Source organism: Nothoprocta perdicaria, unplaced genomic scaffold (assembly GCF_003342845.1).
Source record: "Nothoprocta perdicaria isolate Ctin4 unplaced genomic scaffold, notPer1 scaffold_44, whole genome shotgun sequence".
Taxonomy (NCBI): domain Eukaryota; kingdom Metazoa; phylum Chordata; class Aves; order Tinamiformes; family Tinamidae; genus Nothoprocta; species Nothoprocta perdicaria.
The window spans coordinates 2650943-2665047 of record NW_020455688.1 but is presented as its reverse complement, the minus strand read 5'-3'; the positions used below and the strand labels follow the sequence as shown (position 1 = coordinate 2665047).

Below are 14105 nucleotides of genomic sequence, written 5' to 3'. Positions count from 1 at the left end.
GCTGCCCGCGCCCATCGCCGTGCACCGCGCGCCCGTGCCGCCCGCCTTCCCCAACAGCTACCACGGCTCGGGCTGGCACTGAGGCGGCGCCGCCGCCCCCTGCGTTTTTACAAGGTTCTGTAACATACACTGTGTATATTTCATATGTACCCCCGGGGTACTTTTTAAAGCTTGTACATGATACTTTGTATAAAAGCGAACACCAGTGCTCTCTCATTGTATTCTTTCCATTTTTTTGCTTTTTAAAAAATTCCTGAAACAACGTGCTGTTAAGCCAGTATTAGGTATTTCTTTTTATTTTGTAAGTGAACATTCCAGCTGTTTTTTCTGGCAGTAGGTTTGATGCTGCATACTCTTTAAAATTTTATTGTTGCAGTTAAATTCATTTAGTGAATGTTTTCTATATTACTTTAATACATATGTAATTAAATAAGTACACGGGCTAAGTGATGGCACTAACATTTTATTTTTCATTTTCTTCTGTCAACAGTTCTTTGTGTGCATAGAGATAGAAAACAATGCAATACAAATTTTTATAGTTTTGGTGTGGTCATGGCTTTCTGTTTCATCAGTTATTTGCAGAAAATGTAATTTAATGTATAGACTGTTTCTAATGTCTCTGACAAGTGCTGTAAATACTGTATTTCTTTTGCTTGTAAAATTGCTGAAAGCTTCTTTCATTTGATATAGTATTGTACATAATAAGTCTCTTTTGCAAAAAAAAAACAAAAAAAGAGGTGTGATCTTTGTGGAAGTAGTACAGTATATGATCTTTAATTTTTTTTAATATACTGTCACATTGCAGCACTGGTTGGGCATTTTAATTCATGTTAATAAATCACAATTATGTCAGTTTTAACCCCGTGTCCCGAGCGGGTGCCGTCTGTTCAGGAGCTGTCCGGGGGGCAGCACCAAGGGGCAGCGCGGGGCCCCTCTCCAAGCACAGGCAGGGCCAAGGGCTGCAGGGCCYGGGGCTGCAGGGCCGGAGCAGGTTCCTTTGTCCCTGCTGAGTCCAGAGGGAGGGAGAAGCTGCTGGGGGGAGCCCGGAGGGTGGGTCAGGTTCCTGACAGGTCTGTCGCCCCTCACACACTTGATCAGCTCATTAAGTTACTCAGTATCGGGGTGTGGAACTCCCTGCCAGGCAAGTTGCGTGGATCTTGTGGTGGGCTCGGCCCCCTCGCCCCCTTCAGCTCCTGTCCCCTCCTGCCCTGCGGCCTCTCGCTGCTGCGTTTGTGGYGGCCGAGGCCTCTCCCACCTCGCAGGAAGCTTGGTGATGGGCTGAGACATTTCCATAACGCRGCGTTTTTAGGGCTGCTGCCGCCGGCCGCGACGTGGCTGCTACCTGGGGTGCAGGTTCGTTGCCCCTGCCGCGTGGCTGCCCAAACGCAGCGGCCCTGGCCGGGTGGTGCCTGCCCCAGCCAAGGGACCCCCCTGGGACCGGCCCCCGAGGACCTGCAATCCCAGGGCAGGGAAGGGCCGGTCCCAACGACTGGGAGAAGAAACATGAAGAAAAGAGGAGAGGGTTTCTGTGTTATTCTACTGTCGGGCTAATGGTGTAGAAAAAGCTGGGGCTACTTAACGTTTCAATCTAACTGTAAACTTGGGGATCATTAGTGGAGGTTCAAATGCCCAGAGCTTCCCTCTACGAYGGGCAGGGCCGGGCAAAGCTCCCAGCTGCTTCCACCCTCCGGAATAGGCCGCTCTGCACAAGCCTAAGGGAGAACATGGGTGCTGAGCAGTGAGAGGGGYTGAGTAAGAAGGAAGGACAGCAGCTCTCGGAGAAGAAAACTCATCTCTGCCCCTCAGTGAGGGCCCCGACCCCCTTCCTCTCGTCCACACACAAGGGGATCATCTCGTCACTGCAAGAGACGAGAGCGGCGAGAGGGGCCCTGCCTGCGGCGGGAGGAGCGCGCGCAGGAGCCGGCCGGGCCAGCCCCGCGCGCCCAATGAGCAGCACACGGTCTGAAAAAACAGAACACTTTAATTAGACAACTGCAAGCACCTCAAACAGTCGGTTATTGGTACAGCACGGGGCCACCGGCTCACAATCTAGTTATTGCAAAGGCATGTGGAGAAGTCTCGTACGGACAAAGTCGAGAAAAAGTGGCACCGTCGTTAACATGAAACCCAGAAATCAGCTTACATTCATCCCACGGACTTCTAAAAGAGGCCAAAATATACCTTGTAGTTTACATTCTAAAATCTGTATCGCCTATAAGCCTCGCTCTATGTAGCTTCTTTTTTTTTTTCTTTTTCCCTAGGAAACACTTAATTTCTGCGTGCAATGTACAGTAACCAATCGTATACCTAGGCATGGGACCAAAATTAAAGCTAGTGCAAATCGGTTTCGGAACGTGTAAAGCTATGAATGGAGGGAGCATGATCCTGCCTGCTGGATTATTTTTCCCGCTGCACTGTCCACACTTGSATCTATCCTTCCTCGGCTGCTTCCAAGCACACACTTCCATAAAACAGCAGTAATTTTACACAGAGAGTGGTTCTCATGCTCAATTTTTAATCTTTTAAGGTATAGTACAACTTACAGTGCTTATAAAAAGGCAACACCATATGGTACCATGTCTTCACTATCACATTGTAAGGGAAATTGCTATTTGTTTTTCTTCTTAAAAGCACTTAAAATAGGCAAAAGTTCTAAAAGGGGAGTGCCATCTAATAATGCATACTTTATTAGAAAGAAGTCGAGCCTTCCTTTAAAGTGCCATTTGGGGAATGAAATCCTATAAACCAGAGCCATTTTGTTTAAAATCCAATGAACGGGACCTGCTACAGAATAGAAAGTTTACACAGTTCCTTAAAGCAGTGTAAAGAAGTCCACTACATGCAATCCGTTGGCTATAAAGCTCTCTAAAACTCGGTAGCTTTAAGCTGAAATTGAGTCCCCAGTCCCATATTTAAATGGAAATAAACATTTACAGGGTGCATTTACATACACTATAATACAAGAATGACGTCCCTTTGCCGGAAGATAAAATTGTACAATTCCTCGCCTCAACTCAGTCCTGCCTTGATAGATTTCTTAACGCTTGTAAATTATATAATATGCATCAGCTAAAATATTTCTTTTTCATAAATAGTTACAAAAACTCGCCAAAACACATGGAGGGGGAAGTTTATTTTTTGTTGTCGCTGCTTTTTCTGTTTCGCTTTTGTTCAAAACCCTGACATCTGGATGCCACACAACACAAGAAACAAGGCTTAAAAGACACGTTAAGTGTTTTCTGAAGAAAGTGGGTCAGTAAACTACTAGCCGAAGACGAAAGGACTACCCTTCCCCAAGAACACAGTGCACGAAAAGCAAAATGTCAAACAGTACCTCAAGCAAAACAAAGGTGTGAGGCTGGCGGCCGGGCGGGCGCGGGGCCGCTACGAGTTGAGCCAGGGGTGCCGCAGGCACTCGCCGGCCGACGCGCGCTTCTCGGGCACCATCTCCAGCATGGGGATGAGGAAATCTGTGAACTGCGCGGCGTCCTCGTGGGGCCAGCCGTACTTCTCGACGAGCACGTCGAAGAGGCTCCAGGGCTTCAGCTTGGTGATGTGCCGCAGCTCCCCTGCCAACACAGACAGCGCCCGTGAGCCCCAGCCCGGCCCGGCSCGGCCCGCGCGGCGGCGCCGGCGCCGCCTCCGGCCTGCTGGCGGTTCCAGGAAGGCGACGAGCGGGTGCGGAGCGGCGGCAGCGCCGCGGCCTCCCCACGGCGCCGCTCCGTGGGGCGCGGGGCTCGCGCAGCCGCCCGGGCGCAGCCGCCAACCTGGCGCTACCCGCGGGCGCAGCGGGCCCGGCCCGCGGCTGCGGCTGCACGGGGCTCCCTGTGCCGCGCTGAGCACCGGGCGGCCGCGCAGGCAGCGCTGCTCCAGTCGCCGCGTTGAGCTGAGCTCTGAACTGCCACCCGGGCAGCTCTGCTCCAGCCCTGGCACTGAGCTGAGCTCTGAACGGCTGCACAGGCAGCTCTGCTCCAGCCCTGGCACTGAGCTGAGCTCTGAACAGCCGCGCAGGCAGCTCTGCTCCAGCCCTGGCACTGAGCTGAGCTCTGAACTGCCACCCGGGCAGCTCTGCTCCAGCCCTGGCACTGAGCTGAGCTCTGAACTGCCACCCGGGCAGCTCTGCTCCAGCCCTGGGTTTGAGCTGAGCTCTGAACAGCCGCGCAGGCAGCTCTGCTCCAGCCCTGGGTTTGAGCTGAGCTCTGAATGGCTGCACAGGCAGCTCTGCTCCAGTCGCCGCGTTGAGCTGAGCTCTGAGCTGCCACCCAGGCAGCTCTGCTCCAGCCCTGGCACTGAGCTGAGCTCTGAACGGCTGCACAGGCAGCTCTGCTCCAGCCCTGGGTTTGAGCTGAGCTCTGAACAGCCGCGCAGGCAGCTCTGCTCCAGCCCTGGCACTGAGCTGAGCGCCCAGTGGCCCCCGAGGCCGGGCCGCAGCTCGAGCGAGGCCCACACTTCCCCACAGCGAGCACCAGCACACAGGGGAGCAGAGCAAGCCCTGGGGCGCAGGGGCTCCTCCCCTGGGCGCCGCGTTTCACCCGCAGCAGCCGGTCCTGCTGCGCGCGGAGCAGGAGGCCTCGGAGGCTGCTCCTCCTCCGCCTGTCCCACACACACACAGGGAGCCAGGCAGGCCCTGGCGCTGCCCCCGAGGGGCTTCTGAGATCCTGGTGCTGACTCTGAGATCCCCCCAAGCTTTGGGGAGGACAGTGGGTTCTCAGCCCATGCTAGGATGAGATCATGTGCGATTCCCATCTCCTGTTCCACACAGATGCACGCACGCTGCACCATCTTGCAGCCACGCTCTTCTCCAGCAAGGAGGTTTGGAAACCCAAGGGCTGCCCGGGCTGAGATGGGCTTCGTGCAACTGCAGCGTCCCTGTGAGACCCAACTGGCGCCCCTTCCCTGGGCAGCAACCGCGAGGCTACCGAGACACCCACCGGCTGCGGCTGCTCTGACACGTTTGCACCCGGGCACCCAAGGGAAACACTTCGGATACAACTGTAAGGGAAAGTCACTGACAAAAGGTTTTCACCTGGATTTTTGATAATGAAGCACGTAGGAAATTGGCCGAGAGGATAATGGGATTATCCCAACTGCCCCCCCAAGTTGGGCCAAAGTGGCCACAGTGAGAGGCTGTCCTGGAAAAGGAGGCTTTAGGACAGAAGGAAATCACTTGTGTCTCTTGGGGTCTGCTGAGGTGAAGATGCTACTCCATTCTTCTTTGTTGGCCACAGCACAGAAGAACAGGGATAGTCTGTAGAAGTTGTGACCAATCTGAGATGCCTCACCAAGAAAGAGCAGGATGGATTACTGAACCGGAGGAGTGGATGACACCAGGAGCTGGAGAAATGGACGTGGCTGAAACTGGTGGAAACTACCACAGTTTCTGGGAAAAGGCTCCATAGGACTAACACAGAACATGCCGTACGGTCCTACGTTACAGCAAGGGCTGGAGAGGAACCTCTCCCTTCCCTCCCAGCGCTTTTCCCAAGCAGCTTCCCTCAGGAACCTGAAGGAGCAAGGCCGGACGCCCTGCGTGCGCGGGCTCARCAAGCCCAGACAGAGGAGGAAAACGGACAGACCCAGGTCTAGAAGGTGAAAGAGYTTTAAATTCTATTGCTAAAGCGTTAAGGATCTTTAAAGACAAACTGGCTTCCAAAGAGGCAACAAAGAAGCTATTCCTGGACCCAGGATAAATCAAGACAAGACCTTACAAAAGGAATATATTTGTGTTATTATGGGTAACAAGAAAAYAATATTTTTTTAAAATATTGCTACCTGAGGTCACAAACTGCTTCATGCAACCACTGAGAAARAAGGCCTTTGTCCTGGTAACTCATTAGCTGGCAATAACTTAACATTGTTGCATGGGGCCGCAGCGGCACAATTCAAGCGCGCGTGGTTTGTCTCTGACGAGGAACTTGCTTACGGACAGCAGCAATACTCTGCTTTTCTAGCTTCTGCTCTGCAGTGTTAGTCTGTACCAGAACAATGCAAAAGTCCTTCAGCGACATCTGGTTAAAATGCTCTTAGGCACAAAATAGAGGAAAAAAGAAAAAAAAAAAAGATGTCTTGATTTTACTTCGGATTTCAAGTCTCGTTTTTCCAAAGCAGAATCGGAGCAGCGTTTCCGAGTCTGCGTTGGCCCCACAGCAGCACGGAGTTGCCGAGGGCTCCCGGGAGGGCAGCCCGGAGCAAGGCCCAGGGCTGCTCCCCACGGCACCGCCGCATCCTGGCATTCACATTCCTCTCCAAAGCCTTCCAGCTTTCCTCRTTTATAGCCTTTTTGTGATAACAGAATTATTAGTGTCATGGGAAAACACCACTTGGGCTGTTTGCTCCATCATCTTGTATTTGTTATTTTGCTCTTTTCCACTCTGCTTACAGAGCAAGCTTCAGGTGCCTCCATCCCACCAAGCAGGTGCCTCCAGGTGCCTCCACCAGCTCCTTCCTGAGGTCTGGGCCTTGCAGCACAGCAGTGAATCTCTCCATTCCCCATTCCACAAACCTCTATCCCCCTGCAGCAACCTTCTCCTCTCCAGACCATGTCCACCCTTTCCGGCTGCTCCGGGAAGTGGCTGCTCCACCAGGATCCTGCAGCCCGTCTTCCCCTGCCCCTCTTCCCGCCTCGTGGCCGGGAGGAGCCCCCTGTGGGCGCGCGGCGCCGCCTCCGGCCTCACGGTTCCCTCACGGCTCCCTCACATTCCCTCACGGCTCCCTCACGTTCCCTCACGGCTCCCTCACAGTTCCCGCATGGTTCCCTCATGGTCCCCGCATGGCTCCCTCACAGTTCCTCACAGTTCCCTCATGGYTCCTTCACGGTTCCCGCACGGYTCCCTCACGGCTCCCTCACRGCTCCCTCACAGCCCGCGCTCCCCGTCCGGTCTCCCCAGGGCCACCCAACACGCGACACGAGATGGCGGACGGTCACAGATGGCGGCGCGTGCAGAGCTCCCGCCACGGCCCTGTCGGCCACGGCAGCCTCCTAAGGCCGAGCTTAGGAGGGGGCTGCAGCCCGTGGGGCACCTCCTGCCACACATCCCCGYGGCGCTGCTTTAATCCCCACCGAGAGCCCACGCCGGACACATCATGTCACGCACAACCAGAAGGGGTGACGCTCAGCGTCCAACCAAGCCCGAAGCTGTAAGTGTTACTGGTGACTCCTCACACTCACGTAGGCGTTCGCCGACAGACTCACAACAGCATCAGCTAATATCCACTTTTTTGCTTACAACACAACAGATTTTAAGGAAAAAAAAAAAAAAAAGAGAAAAGAGAAAGGTTTGCTTTTCTTAGGCGGCCAAGTTCGCACCAAAGTTCTTCTTTCACAAGAGCTCTCCATTTAAATGGACCTATTTCTTCAGCACCCATAAATGAATGAACATATTCTCCTTTTGGATAGTATTATGCTTTAAATTAGTGTTGCATAAATACCGTTACCTTTTTTGGTGAAAAACTCCTTGGAATATTTCCCCAACATAGCGTATTTTCGAGGGATTTTTCCCAGCAGTTCAATGATCAATGCTATGTGGTCTGCATTGGAGAACATTGCCAGCAAAACAGAAACATACAACAGTTTAATCAGTACATTGCATGCACACACTAACACTGGCCCGGTACAGACAGAAATAGATTGATCCTGGTAAAACAGACACGTGCACACCAGTCAGTGTGTTGAGAAGGCTAACGGGGCTGCTTAGGAAAAACACTTTGAGCAAAATTCCCTTGTCAAAAAGACATCTGAGCATCAGCTACTATATATGTGTTTTGATATACAATTTAAAATGTACTAGTAGTTTTTTGGGGTTTTTTTTTTTTTTTTTTGAAGTTTAGCTAAAGAAGTTGAGTTTGTCGAGCTTTCTGCCTCTAATTCATGTGAATTTGTTTTGCAAAAATATTTTTTTGTTGCTAGATTTGAGAAGATGCTCTTTCGTGGGCCATGTTACAACCAGCAACAGCAATTCCACTTCTGTCTGCATCACGGCACCTTTCAAAAAGAAGAGGTACTACCTCTGCGATTGAAGAATTCCCGAGAATATTTTCCAGATAGAGCAAAGTGCCTTGGGATATTGCCTAGCAGCTCTATGATGTGTGCTATGTGGTCTATGAGGGAGAGAAAAAAAGGATACGGGAGTGGAAGGGGCAGGGAAAGGATGGGATAAAAAGAAGAGGAAAGAAACTGGAATTAGTAAAAAATCAGAAATAGTTTCAAAACAACAATGTTTGCAGCAAATCCATGCAGAGGTTTCCAGGATCAGCAGAGCTCTGGCATCATTAGCAGCACTTAGGAACAATGAATGATGCCCACGTTACCACCGCAAGGGCCTTTACAAGCAAACAAGCATGAAAATGGACAGGTACACAGATGGAAGCAGGAGTTAATTCTGGTTTTWAAAAAATTAGTAATCGCCTAACTCAAGTAAAAATACACAATGTAAACATTATTCTAATGTCAAACTTGTAAAGTTCAATTTTGATGTTTCTTTCAGAAACTAAAAAAARAAATTGTTATTCTCAATCAGGTTTCCACACATATGCAGTCTTACAAGAAGGGCAGTTTAATTCCTTCAGGCAGGTGTTAGGTAGATGAGTATCTGCAGAAGGGAGTTTTTGCCCACCCTCTGCTGCTGGTGGGACTTAAAACTAAAAAGAAAAAAATTGTATTTATATTCTAAAACTGATGTGTATGAACAGTTCAATCAAATACAAAAATTAACCCCACCATAAGTTTGCTAGAAATTGAAGAAGAAGAGTGTGAAAACATACAGAAACTCGTAGATTTCTCAAAAGATTCATACCTTCRTCCCTGGAATAGTCTTCACCAGAATGTGGTTCAAACAAATAATCTCCAGTTGCTAGCTCAAATGCCTATAATGTAACAGATATATTTATGGGTATGTCAGAAATACTTCTTTTAATTTTATAACGTCAGTAAAACATGACAACTGTCTTGGAAGCAAGAAAAGAATTAGCTTTGAAGTTAGTTGCTTGCAAGGCCTGAAATCAGGCTGAAGAGTCAGGAAAGGCTCCTTACCTGGAAGCGATGGCATGAGTGTCATTCCCAGCCATTCCCAGCCTTTCCCAGCACAGAGCCAGGCTGGACATGGGCAATGGGCATGGAGCCTGAAGGCCTCCCGGGTGCAACAAGATGCCACATAGGGAACACGGACCAAGGGCACGTGTCCAACCAGCACCTCCGGGGGCTTAAGTGGCTCCCTGTATTTCTAGTATTCCTGGTATTCTCAAAAATATCAATCCCCTCTCTCAGAAAGTGGGAACAGGGCTTCAGTTATTGATAAACAGTTATTGGTATAAGTTATCGATAAACACATTTCAACCTGCTAACATGTTATGTGCTAGTCATGCCAAAGAGGTGGAAGTTGATGGAACTCGGAGTCATTCCTAAGAGAATGAAGAGCTGCACTTGTATCTGACGCCTTTATCTTCCAGAGATTCAATGCTGGAAATGGAAATTTAAAAGTCCAAATTGGAAATAAAACACATTTTTTAACAATAATTAGCACTTTGCACTGGATAAGCTCTTTCCTCCTTGACGACTCTAAAACTCAAACTTTTTTAAAAGGATGTTTTTGCTGCTTCAAAAGTYATCAAAATAAATACTGCAATCGTGGGGTAAAATACTACAATTGATACTCATGAAGGCAATCAGAGCAGGTACCACGATGACAGATCCTTTCCATCCTTGTATGGATGCTAATCCTGCATCAAATCAACGACCAAACTCTCAATAGAGCAGAGTTTCTCATTATGAACATGCACCTTAAAATCCTCAAAGTAGAAAAATAATGATGAGAGAAAATATTTGTATGTAAACAGTGACTAGTCTAGACAAATCTGGAGAACATTCCTCTCTCCAGGTTTATTCTCATAGTACTACACTACATAGACAGCCAGAGGGATCTAATTCCTTTAAGGTTGTGTAAGTATCAAGGTATTTCCTCTCTTCASGACCAGAAAAGTATTGGAAACTTACTCCAGAAATCAGTCAGAAATTTCTGGCATGGCATTAGGAGGAGATTCCACTCCAGCAGATCACTTACTACACGATATTTGTTTCCTGAAAATAGACATGCTTTTCTGTTCCAACTCATAGTCCAGAGCTGTTGAGTCACCTGTAAATGTAACCTATTTACGGGCACTTGGCTTCCTCAAGCTGTGAACTGTGGCGTGATCCAAGTGGTCTGTTGCCAGAATAATTTATTGCCATCACAAATGCCAGTCTAGAAAGCAGACATGTCCTTCGTGGACATTTCTGTCAATCCTACAAACAAATCTTCAATTTCTGATGTCACTAATAACCAAACTTTCACATTTTTTCCTCTACACCGAGTTCCAGATTGACAGCTTTCACCACACAGCTTTAAAAATCYTCAGAAATTATCAGGTGCTTAAATTAAAGCTTTTACATTAGCCAAAATACATCACTGGTGAAGATCTCTAATTTGAATAGGTAGCACATTGTTATTATAYTCAGATGCGACTGTGAAAACCGAAATGTTCCCTTCATCTCAAAGGAAAAAGAGTCATTCAAAAAGCTGGGACAGCTTTTCCAGAACACACATTGCAGCATCTGATTTCAAAGGATTTTAAGAAACATATACCTATTAAATACAGATTYGTGGAGAACAGAGGGCATGTAGCTGAATTTCGATGCAGACACATAGAAGTTTCTAGTCCCATAATGAAGTATTAGTAGCTGAATGTGTCTGAGATTAAAAAGATTAAATTAGGAAAACTATAAAACTGTTCACAGAGAAGCGCAAGAACTAAGTACAAAAGAGTGGCATGCACACCTCTTAAATTTGACTATATTCATTTAGAAGTAAGAACTCTCCAAGATTTAGGATATTTATACTGTCATTTTTCCTGGGCAGAAGCCTTTTTTCCCCAAAGTTTTGGTGCTGCTTCCTTTCCCTTTCCGTACAGCTTTGTTGGTGTGCCCAGGATGGGCTGGAATTGCAGCTTCTTAGACAGAAGCCCAGAGCAGAYGGGGCTGCAGGGCCCTGGGCAGGTTGCTCAGTGCAACCCTTCCCAAGCAGGGTCAGCTGGTGCAGGTTGCCCAGGCTTAACTTGGTCTCATCTTGTCCCAGGCACCACTGAGCAGAGCCTGGCCCCATCCTCTTCATGCTCTTCCACCACCTATCTCTGAACATTGCTAAGATCCATCCCCAAGTTGATGACATGACTCTCCTAAAGGACCATGTATGAAGAACATGGGAACATCTGGCTCAGCTGCACACACAGAGGTAATGCAGAGACAGCCCTGCCTCTTGGAGGTGCAGTAAATACCTCTAGCAACAGTCCTCATCACCYACTTGGCCTGTGGATTCGTCTGCAGCAACCTGGTAAGAGGTCCCTAGATATTTTAGGATGGACTCGTTCCATAATTAAAAACAAACAGAATTATTTGGGCAGCATTAAAAAGAAAAATATATCCTTGACCTAGATTTTTACCATAAACAAACACAACCAGACTCAATGTTAAAAATGCATTAATGAGCAGGTGAGCAGCAAACAGGACACTGGGAACTGCAGCAGTCAGGATTCTTCTACTTGCTAAATCAGCATGAAAACGTGTGGTGCAGGTTTTGGAGCCCTATTCCTGCCTCAGTGCAGACAGCAAGTGGCACCAAAGAAAGGGAACTTGGCTACTAACGTCCACAGTGGCAACTCCAGAAATACACTGATGTTTTGCACTTACTTAGCACATTTCTGCATTTATAATCTCTTTATAGGAACTGCAGGAACACAAAAGCACCGGGTCCCCCTTAATTCACAGCTGGCTCAACATCTGGGGCAGGATGGGGACCTGGAGCCCCAACCCATTGAGCTGTTTGGAGCGAGCAGCAGTGCTCTCTTGTGGCAAGGCAGACTAACCACATCCAGGCTGTGCCAACAGCAGCATTCCCAGTTCATCCCGGGGGAACAGCATTCCCCTCTCCACAGCACCCACATGGTCCTATCTGGAGAACTGTGACCGCTTGGGGATCCCCAGCAGGGCACATGGACAAGGTGCTGGGAAACAGGCAGCGTGGGAGCAGCGAGAGGGCAGGAGCTGTGCCCTGGGCTGCAGCTCCATCACCCGGAGAAGGGAAGGCCAAGATCTCTTTTGAAAATAGCCAAAAAAATAAAAAATTTGGAAAGAAACTCTTTGAATTATCACAATCACTTTTTGCTGATTTTGACATACATCTCAGCAGAAACCAGTACTCCAATTTTTAAACGAGAGCAATAAATACCACATGGCATATTTAACATATGACACAAAAGCCCAAGGCAATCATCCAGCTTTACAGGCTGTGTTTGCAAACGTGACTTACCACTTCCTCATGGTTAGCACAAAATCCAGTCTAAACTACAACACCTGGAGAACCTTTCAGCTGAAAGGGCCACACTGCTGCTCCAGCGGCTCTGGAGAGGCCACCCTCCCTCTGTCCCTGCCACGTGACTGCAAAGGGACCTTCCTCCACAATGAACTGCTGGAATCACCTACCACTGGAAACAGCCACATTTCCAGTGTCTGACAGCAGTGTTCCCAGTCTGGTGACTGGAAATGGAGGYACATCTAGGTAAAGGTGTCTGGAAGAGGCCTGGATTCATGTGAACTGCATCAGGTTGCCTGCAAACCTTCTATGAAGCCCTAGCTGAAAACGAGCAGCAAACCATAGGTCAGAATCTACTACTGCAACTAACCAGATCCAGCTCTAAGCCAAAGTTTCTCCACCCAGTCAAAATGAAAAGCTGTAAGTGAGAGGATTGTAAAACTGCCTCAAAAATAGGYTTTGTCTAAAAAGTCACTCCCCCAGTTAGGTGGGAGCAGAGCAAGAGCAGCAGAAGGCTGTTTGGGATGAGTACTCTGGCTGACAGTGYGTTTGCTCCTCAACACCTCTCCCAAGAGTCAGGCAATGGAAASAATATAGAAGGAACCTGCCTGGTTACCGCCCTGGACGAAAGGCCACCCATACAAAGCACAGACACTCATGGGGTGCTTGAAAAGGAAGCAGGTTTCTCTTGCTTCCTGCTCCCTGATCTCAGAATCATGCAAATACCATGTGGTTGCTCTGGAAAGCCACTGTATCTTCAGAAAAATCATTTTCTTTTGAACGTTTCAGGTTGTCCACCCACCACCTTCAAAGCAAAAGGGTGTACAGTGATTAATAACAGCATTTTGCACTGTATCTGCCTACTGAAAAATATGTGCACAGAGACTTGAGTTCTTCTTTTCTCCCAAGGATATTTTTGGGCAGCCTGAGGCTTCTCATCACACCTTCTGTAGGTGCCACACACATGTGCTGACATGGTGATACTCATGAACCTATGAAGACATGATTATTTCCTCCTATTTACAATACAGAAAGAGTAGTTGCACTTAGGACACTTGTTGTCAGCCTACAGCTATGGGCTACAAGCTGTTGCCTCATATAAAAAGGAGGTATTTCAGGAATCACAGCTCTCCACAACAACCACCTCAGAAAGAAACTAGAAGAATATTGTCTTGCTGATGTCTTAACTTGTGACTTACTCGGGTCCTCCCCACAGCCTACACAAGATTATACAGCCTGGACAACAAAACTCACATGACAAGACTCATCATTTCAGGTGCTCCTCCCGTCTCCAATCCAAAGAGCCTGGAAAAGCAATGGGATTATGTTGCCCACAGCCATTTCCAGGAGCAATGCAAAGGGATGCCCTCTCTGCTAACACCAAYTGCCTCATTTTGCCAGGACTTCTTGGCAGCAGCAGGGGAGTCCTGTGTGCCACGGCCTTCTGGATTTAGGAAATCTGCCACATCATGCAGTGCCTGTTTGGCTGATGCTCCACAGAAAGCAATAATCCTCTAACTTCTGCAAATGTGGACATTCAATCCGAAAAAAACAACATGACCAAGAGTGGTTTCAATTCTGTCAAAGGCATCACTGGCTCCAAATTGGCTTTTTTTTTTTTCAGAGAAAACAAGAGTGATGCACCTCCATGTCAGCATATCTAGAACAGGGCATTTAATAACTGTGGGGGGAGACTCCCCAGTGTCTAGCTCTGGCATAAGAGCAGTAGAGGAGCCCACATTTAGATAAACAGGCCATGTTCTGAAA

General features: G+C 48.4%; 2 protein-coding genes across 3 annotated transcripts in view; one reads left to right on the top strand and one right to left on the bottom strand.

Annotated features, from left to right (window-relative positions):
• Positions 1-2360, top strand: part of KMT2E (lysine methyltransferase 2E) — a 60366-nt gene extending 58006 nt beyond the window's left edge. The window contains exon 28 of the mRNA XM_026046369.1: positions 2262-2360. Coding sequence (XP_025902154.1) covers positions 2262-2360 — 99 coding nt within the window. The remainder of the gene's footprint in view (positions 1-2261) is intronic.
• The window catches only part of SRPK2 (SRSF protein kinase 2), an 83355-nt gene continuing 71537 nt past the window's right edge, over positions 2288-14105 (bottom strand). Inside the window, exons 13-16 of one of the 2 annotated variants that reach the window (XM_026046350.1) lie at positions 8793-8862; positions 8005-8097; positions 7435-7527; positions 2288-3569 (exon numbers count right to left, since the gene is read on the bottom strand). In XM_026046350.1, the coding sequence (XP_025902135.1) occupies positions 3385-3569; positions 7435-7527; positions 8005-8097; positions 8793-8862 (441 nt within the window). In that variant the 3' untranslated portion in view covers positions 2288-3384. The remainder of the gene's footprint in view (positions 3570-7434; positions 7528-8004; positions 8098-8792; positions 8863-14105) is intronic. The other variant, XM_026046348.1, reaches the window with a different exon arrangement.